The 8,833-nt window shown below is 39.2% G+C and overlaps 1 protein-coding gene across 2 annotated transcripts; it reads left to right on the top strand.

Moving 5' to 3' along the window:
* Window positions 1–212: 212 nt before the first annotated feature.
* Window positions 213–8,062, top strand: LOC126798258 (uncharacterized). 2 transcript variants are annotated; one of them, XM_050525172.1, is made up of 8 exons: window positions 213–620; window positions 1,245–1,601; window positions 1,684–1,943; window positions 3,794–3,935; window positions 4,171–4,542; window positions 4,645–4,776; window positions 5,191–5,319; window positions 5,412–8,062. In XM_050525172.1, the coding sequence occupies exons 1-8, from the start codon at window positions 486–488 to the stop codon at window positions 7,635–7,637; spliced, it is 3,753 nt and encodes a 1,250-aa protein (XP_050381129.1). In that variant the 5' UTR covers window positions 213–485; the 3' UTR covers window positions 7,638–8,062. The 2 variants fall into 2 exon arrangements, with proteins under 2 accessions (XP_050381129.1, XP_050381130.1); XM_050525173.1 differs by having other exon boundaries at window positions 4,645–4,780; window positions 5,195–5,319.
* The last annotated feature ends 771 nt before the right edge of the window (window positions 8,063–8,833 follow it).

The following is an 8,833-nucleotide window of genomic DNA, read 5'->3' as shown; positions in this document are numbered from 1 at the left end:
CTATATAAAATTAAAGTTAATGGAGTGTATTAAGAAGTTAGTGGAGTGTGTAAAAAAACACTAAAAAAACATAACTTTCTATAGGTAAAACATGGGTTTCATCCATGTAAAACTGCAACGTAACACGGTAATAACAGTAGTCACACAGATTCAATTTATTCTAAAAACACAAAAAAGTCTCTCTATACAAATATATACAAAGCCTAAAGCAGCACCAAATCTCATCATCCTCCTCCTCCTCATACCAAAACCCCCTCCTCTATCTCGATCTCACTCAATCCAATCCCACCCTCCATTCCAATCAGATTCAATCCCATCCGTCCTCGATCTATCTCTCCCGATTTTCGATTCTCCATTGATTCAATTTGGTTCTGTTTCGATCGAATGCGTGGTTTTTGATCGGATTCGATCCGACTCAGAGCGGCGGCGGTGTGTCTGTCTGGGGAGGATGGGGACTGATAATTGTAGGAGAGCTTGAACCAAAAATGCCAGGGTTAGCTCAGAGGGACGACGACGACCAATTCAGTGATGGGTCGTCGCCCATTTACACTCTCTCCTCTTCGCCCAATGGGTTTTGGTCCAAGCATCGCGATTACGTTAGCTACAATCAGCTCCAGATGGTAACTCTCCGAATTGATTGTGGTTTTTATTGGATATATCATTGGCCAATGAGGTTTGAGATTGGTGTGGATCAGTTTTGTGTTGTGTTTGATGAGTTCTGTGGGTGATTAGTGTTTGAATTGGATCGTGTGATTTTAATTGGAGGGGTTGTTGATGTGTGGTTGTTCATTGGCTGGGTTACTTTGGATTGGAATATCAGTGTTTTGATTGATTGTGGATCGGCCGGGCGTGTGTGTGTGTGGGTTTGAGTGGTTCTTGAGTAATGTTAAGTGTATTTGTACAGTTTGTGATCAGGATTTTGTGCCTGAATTACGAGGGGTAAAGATGTATGATTACATAAAAGAAATGAAAGAAATGGTGGCACTCTTGTTTACTCCCATAGGGTTGTACCAAGTGTAATGCACGTTTAGTGTATTGCTTACACGCATGCTAAAAACTTCAGTAGCTTTCAAGTGTTTATATTATATTCCGGCTTACTGATGCGAACTCGGGTTCGTTAGATTGGCTAGAAGAAGAAAATCCCTTGTAGTAATCTGAGATAAAAGTTTGTGATATGTGTTATTGTGGATATCATTGAATGATGGCACTATTCCCTGACAAAATGATTTTTTTTTTGGACTTAGTTTTGGAGTGAGCTGTCACCACAAGCCCGACAGAAGCTTCTGAGGATTGACAAGCAAACACTTTTTGAACAAGCTCGTAAGAACATGTACTGCTCTAGATGCAATGGGTTACTGCTTGAAGGTTTTTTGCAGATTGTCATGTATTTGAAGCAGGAAGGAGCCGGCGGGCAACTCTCCTGCAACAGATCAAGAGTCTCCAAAAATCATAAGGTGGGTACAAGCATTGCTAATGGGTGCCGTGAAGAAATTCCAGACCCATCTGTCCATCCTTGGGGTGGTCTAACCATTACACGTGAGGGGTCTTTAACACTCATGGATTGCTACTTGTGTTGTAAGTCTCTCAAGGGGCTTCAGAATGTAAGTTATGTTAATTATAATATTCATGATATCAAAGTAGTATCCTTTTTTATTCAAGTAGCTGATGTGCTGCTTGAATCAGGTGTTTGACAGTGCACGTGCAAGGGAGCGAGAACGTGAATTACTTTATCCTGATGCATGTGGTGGGGGAGGTCGAGGTTGGATAAGCCAAGGAATGGTGAGTTATGGCAGAGGACATGGAACACGGGAAACATGTGCCTTGCACACTGCCAGGCTTTCTTGTGATACACTGGTGGATTTCTGGTCCGCACTTGGAGAAGAAACTCGGCAGTCTCTTCTCAGGATGAAGGAAGAGGATTTTATCGAGAGGCTTATGTTCAGGTGTTTGGCTACTATCCTTTATCCCTTCTGCATGAAAGTTCAATATAATAAAACAGTGTGACTGTTATATATTAAAAAAAGGTATTCGAGCAAACTGTTATTGGAACTGCATAACTAGTGTCGACTATTGACTGCTATTTATTACGATCAGACTTTTGGAAAAGATTGGGAAGATGATTGATGTTTAACTGCGCATAACTTATGTCCAATATTAGCAACTGGACTGCTGGAGGTTTCTTTAAATGGCCCGGACAGCTATTTGCTTTCCCATTCAAGGAACTATGTACCAGCCAGAGTATCTGTTCCTAAAGATTGTATGGCTATGTAGAGGGCAGCAATCTTGAATTTGGTCAGCAGAGCAGTTCCGAAGGGTTTCTGGCCATTTTAGAAAGATATGGGGCTGCCACAAACTCGTTTCTTAGATTACTATGTCCTTGAGTTCTATCTCCTATTATGTTCATCCTAGGGGTTTCAAATTCCTCAGCAGATATAAGGCAGTTGAGCGAAAAAAAGGTGATCTTTCTTAGGGGCATCAATTCTTATAGATATAGGTTACCTTCTGGCTATATTTGTATCCATGATCACAGTTTCTGGACTAAGGGATTGAGATACTATCTTTGGATAGTGGACCAGCTGGTGGAGCCTGTATAGCATCTGTAGTATTCAATGATTCTCTGACCACAACTTTGGTTATATACGCGGAAGGAGGTGTGTAGGACTTCTGTGTAGCCTCCCAACATAACTCGTTTCTTTTATAAAATTACCAAATAAGCAGCTAAGAGAATTGAGAACTGAAAGAGAAAAGATGATGGAAGGTTTGGCTAATGGCAACTGCTAAAAAGAAAGCAACTGTTGTTTGGTAAATGGTTGTGTGGTATGTGGTGTGTGAAGAACAAGAAACATGGATTGCCTTCTGAAAAGTAGGATTTTCTAGTCATGGAAGGATGATTGAAAAATGAATGAGGGTGTAATGAGGAGAGAAAGGTTCATTAATAATTAGCCCTTCTTTCTAGTGATATTAGAAACCTGATTTATGGTCGCAATAACATAGCTGGGAAGACTGGAAACCTACTAAATTTTAATGTTTTTATCTTTGGTGTTTTTCTGTATAATTTGTGCTTGTGATATCCGTAGAAAGAGCATCCATCTGCTTTACTCTGTCCTCATTGGTGACCATTGCATAAACTGTCCTTATTGTCCTTATTGTGGAGTTTGCCTTTCCACGAAAGAAAGAGATATTTTTGGGATGCTTTGGATGTGCAGGCCTCTAGTTAGGTTGTCTAGAGAGAAAGCCACAGAAGGCTGGAAAAAAAGAGTTGGATTTTATTTGGGGTTATGCACCTGAGCTGCGTTCTGCTGCTGGCTCGTTTTACTTGGTTTGGTTGGTTGCTTCTCTATGTATGTGAACCTCCAGTCTTGTGGATGCTCTCTTATCTAATTGAAATAAACAATTTGTATTCACATGTTTTTAATTAATGAAATAAATCCAGGAAAAATCAACGAGAGCAGAGTTGTAAAAACAAAACAACATGGTGATACAGTCCTTGTAATAGGGAATCCGGTTCAATAATTCTAGGCCATCAAGTATCGTGGATTTACAGTGCAAAAAAAAAAAATTAATCAACCAGTGTTTTCGCAACACTAATGTTCACTTTTTTTGTGTATTGCCTTAAGTTGCAGGTATTTTGGTCACAAATAGTACTGTTAAACAGGAATTTATATTGTAGATCAGTTGGTTTCTTATCTTGTGATATCTCTAAAGTCCATCAACTCCTCTTAATTCATGTTGTTCTGATTGGATGTGATTTGAGATTGTTCAAATTTGTTTATTAATAAAAATTTTGTTACAGGTTTGATAGCAAGAGATTTTGTAGAGATTGCAGAAGGAATGTTATCCGTGAGTTCAAGGAGCTAAAGGAGCTGAAGCGCTTGCGGAAGGAACCTCGCTGCACCAATTGGTTTTGTGTTGCTGATACAGCCTTCCAATATGAGGTGTGACATCATATGTAATGATAATTTCTAATTTTCTCTGATTTTTTGTTGTGTGTTGGGTCATCCAAAAGAAACTTGATGAGATAACCAATCTTGATCGATGGACCATATATTTCTGTAGCCTTTGTTTAAGTATTAGTGTAATACTTCATAAGAAATATACTTAATGTGATCATTCTTTTTCTTGGAAAAAATAGATAGATTATGTGACTGGTCTCATGTATATCTATTGCAGGTATCTGATTGCACGGTGCTAGCTGATTGGCGCCATACTTTTGCCGACACTGTTGGGACATATCATCACTTTGAGTGGGCAGTTGGAACAGGAGAGGGGAAATCAGACATTTTGGAATTTGAAAATGTTGGCATGAATGGGAGTGTTAAGGTCAATGGCCTTGATCTTGGTGGTTTAAGTGCCTGCTTTATCACCCTTAGAGCTTGGAAACTAGATGGTCGTTGCACCGAGCTATCTGTGAAAGCCCATGCTTTGAAGGGTCAACAATGTGTTCACTGCAGGCTTATAGTTGGGGATGGATATGTAACAATCACAAGAGGAGAAAGTATCAGAAGGTTTTTTGAGCATGCTGAAGAAGCAGAGGAAGAAGAGGTAGTTCAGATCCCAAAGCTTACTATCTAACTTTTCTCCAGCAAACCAGACTGTCCAGTGAGGATTAAACTGACGATCATATTATCTGATGGATTCTTTCAGGATGATGATTCCATAGACAAGGATGGAAATGATTTGGATGGAGAATGCTCCCGTCCACAAAAACATGCGAAGAGTCCTGAACTTGCTCGAGAATTTCTTCTAGATGCTGCGACTGTTATTTTCAAGGAACAGGCACGTTCAATTTGCTGATCTTGTTCTTTCCATAAACTGTTAAATTTTTTGGTGATCACACGTTGACATTTCGTTTCTATTAGTGGTTTTTTAAATTGTGTTTCCTGGGAGGAGCCAGGTTTCAATCTTACAAGAACAAAGAAATAAAGAAGGAAATATGAAAGTTGAATGGTTACAGGAATGTATCTAATCTGTCCTTGTACCAGAGTTTGTGATGTTTGACTTCTGGGTATCAATGTAGATGTCTTTGCATCATTCTATTACATATCTAAAAAGTAAGAAAAATGATATGTTGTGCCACATCGTAAAACTATTCATTATTTGCTTGTATGATCCCGGCATATTAATCAGCATGTATACTGTATGTTATTGATAAAATAAGGTTAATTTTTATTTTCAATGCTGTTTTTTCAGGTAGAAAAAGCATTTAGAGAAGGAACAGCACGCCAAAATGCACATAGCATATTTGTTTGTCTTGCACTAAAGCTGCTGGAAGAACAAGTTCATGTTGCTTGCAAAGATATAATCACTCTAGAAAAGCAGGTCTTGAATTTTGTTATTTTTGCAGAAAGTAGGAAGGAAAACTAGGGAATCCATTTTCAGGAGAGATTCTGACACCTGAATTTTCCCTACAGATGAAACTCTTAGAAGAAGAAGAAAAAGAAAAGCGTGAAGATGAAGAACGCAAGGAAAGGAGAAGGATGAAAGAAAGAGAGAAAAAACTGCGAAGAAAGGAGAGAATGAAAGGGAAAGAAAAAGACAAGGATTCGAAAGGTTCTGAAGAAAATGAAATGCCTGCTCATTCTGTTTCCCCAAAGGAAGAATCATCGCTGATTGTTGATGAGGAGCCCAATAATTCTATTAGCTGCATGGACTCAGTTAGTGAAGCTGGTGATTGTGTTCTATCTAGGCCTGGATCTCCTGAAATTCCAGATGTACAATTCCAAAACGGTTTCATTATTTCAAAATTCGACGATCCCTGTTTTGAAAGTCCTGATGGGGAAATAACAAGTGAGAAAGGTGGTACAGGTTCTTTTACAGTTGAGCAATCAAAGTTTTCTCGAAGGAGATTAAAATTTCAGAGAGAAGTTCAACAGGATACATCATTGAAATGGTCTGACAGACGCCGGTATGCTGCTGTTTCTGATGCTGCTCCTGTGGTTTATAGATCAGAGTCAAGATGTAGTGGTGATAATTTTGAGACTCCTGCAAGGGGCATCAATGGTTCAAACAAGCAATTAAGAGTAAATGTCCCAAAGTTGAATGGTCGACACTGTGGTCCTAAATTCACGGAGAAGTTTCCTTCATCTGGCAACAGGCTGAACGACAGATATGACTGCAATTCTTGCAGCTGCAACAAGAACACCGAATATAGAGCAAAGGTTGACCCACATGTTTCTGCCACCAGAGTGTGCTGGGAGACCAAAATTGCAAGCAAGTCGGAATCGGCAATAGATATATCCAAGCAATTTTATCGTGGTAATAGGTATAACCAAGACGTGCGTGAAAGTTCTGCAAGGCCCAAAATCGAAGTCAATTCTGGGGACAATCCCAAGAAAATTTGGGAGCCCATGGGGGCACAGAAAAAGTATCCTAGGAGTAACTCAGACTCTGATGTTACCTTAAGTTCATCTGCGTTCAAGTCCGACAAATCTACAAGTAAAATCATCAAGTCATCTGCTGACTTGTGTAGGGGTGAAATTGATGCAGTTGCAGGTGAAATTAGTGAGGATAATAATTCAAAGGAATCTAGCATGTGCAGCATAGAAATGGATGTTAGTTGCCAGAATGGACTTCCTACAAGCGCACCGGATTCTTGCAACTCGATGCAAGGTTCCTATGAGAATGGAATATCTGATCCCATTGTGAACAGCACTTCTAATTCTGATAATTGCTCATCATGTCTAAGTGAAGGGGACAGCAATACTACCTCATCTAATCATGGAAATCAAGAATCTTCATCTACCTCTGATTCAGAAGATGCGAGCCAGCAATCTGGCGGAAAAGAAACTTCTGTTTGCATTTCAAATGGTTTTACAGAATGCAATGAAGTTGGTATTGAGAATAATGTCAATTTGAAGAGAGTGGAGTTTGCAGAAAGCAGGGCATTGACAGGTCTTCAACCGAATGGGGCAACTAACCCATTGACGAAAGTTCTCCAGAGTTCTGATAATGGATTATCTGCTGCGAGCATGTGTTCCCAGCAGCAAAACATGCTTCAGCCAATGCAAAACCAAAATGTACATTTTTCTGTGTTTCAAGCTCCCTCAACAATGGGTTACTATCACCAAAGTCCAGTTTCATGGCCACCTGCGCCAACGAATGGATTATTACCATTTACTCATCCAAACCACTATTTATATACTAGCCCTCTTGGCTATGGTATTAATGGGAGCTCAGGTTTCTGCATGCAGTATAGTCCTATGCAGCAGCTACCTACTCCCTTGTTTTCGGCAGCCCCGGTTCCAGTGTATCAGCCAGTCATCAATACGGTGGATCAGGCCCAAATTTCCACAGCAGGTGTGCAAGAATTGCCTAATGAAGTTAATACAGCAAATTCGGATGCAACTGGACATTTTTCCATGCAGACAGTATCAACGGGAAAAGGGGCGCACGATGATAAATCTGGCAAATTACATATGAACAACGGGGGCTTTTCCTTATTCCATTTTGGTGGTCCTGTTGCTCTTTCAAGTGGAGGTAATTCAAATCCTGTGCCTTCGCAAGAAGAGATTGTCGGGGATTTATCTATTAAACATGCAGATCGTATTGAGAATGATCGTGCGTGCAATAAGGAGGCTACTATGGAAGAATACAACCTGTTTGCAGCAAGCAATGGCATGAGGTTTACATTCTTCTAATGTAGTACTGAGAAGGTGTGAGGTGGCTGTTCAGGAACTCAGTCCCCATCTTCTTATCTGGTAATGAAGGTTTGAGGTGCTTGGTTTTTGATACACAATAATCTTCCTCTGAAAAATTCCATTTTTAGCTTATAGTTACCTTATAGTTATTCAATTTGTCCCATTTGTTTTTTCCTATAGTAGAGAGCAAAAGGTTGGGAGAGTGTTACAATGTTTGAGGGTTCTGTAGAGGTCAGGTTTTTTTATTTTTATTAATGAAGATGAATTTATTGGTATGAAAATTACTTGATAATTTGCATACAATCACAGCAATTGTATTCTGTTTTGAGATTTTGTGCCTCCTAAAAACATTATCAGTTAAATAGTGGAATTCTGTTGGCTGATTCAGTTACTGGATTTATGATGAGGAAGTTTATTATTTTCCATGGTGCAAAGTCTTTTGAGTATAATTTAATTTTCATATCTGCAATCGTTATTCTCATGCTCAGTGTAATTCTTTCTCCTGATAAATTGATTAAATTCTTCTAACTAGCTTACAGTAGGAGTCACTTCCCCCAAGGGTCCTGGCCAATCTGGTATTCTGTTTTACATTTCATCAACACCCAGCACAGCTTATAATCAAGTTGAGATGAGTTTCTGCCTAGGAGCATTCTATATAATTTAATTTAATCGATTACTGTACCTTGAAGTTAATTTGTTATTTATGTGCATCCGGTACACATGTATCTTCGAGGATCCCAAGATTTCAATTATCTTTTGGGGAATGTCTCCACGTGAAATGTTATATCATTTTTTTTGTTACAATGTTATATCATTTTATTATGTTGACGAACTAGATTTTTAGCAAACCATTGTGTTTACTAATAAATCTAAAAATTAAGTTTTGGTAGGCAACTCCATCTGCTAATTTGTGCAGTATAAACTGTTGTAATAGTACATTGTTGCACTTTCCATTCTGTCTTCTCAACTATGAAGTTGTCTGTCTTTTTGTCCTCGGCCAATGTTCTTAAGTCTTAACATGCTCAACAGTCGTGTGCAAAAGAGGAGCAAAATGTTTCATGTTATAGTTGGGATTGCCTGCAAAATAGTAGGTGCTCTTATATTTCATCCAGTCCTCCAGACCAGGAGTGACATGAAATCTACTTCACGTCTTCACCCTTGGCAGCCAGTGAACTTCCACCCTAGTTGATCATAAA

The sequence above is a fragment of the Argentina anserina genome, chromosome 6 (genome assembly GCF_933775445.1).
Source record: "Argentina anserina chromosome 6, drPotAnse1.1, whole genome shotgun sequence".
In the NCBI taxonomy this organism is placed as follows: domain Eukaryota; kingdom Viridiplantae; phylum Streptophyta; class Magnoliopsida; order Rosales; family Rosaceae; genus Argentina; species Argentina anserina.
This window is presented reverse-complemented; position numbering and strand designations above follow the sequence as displayed.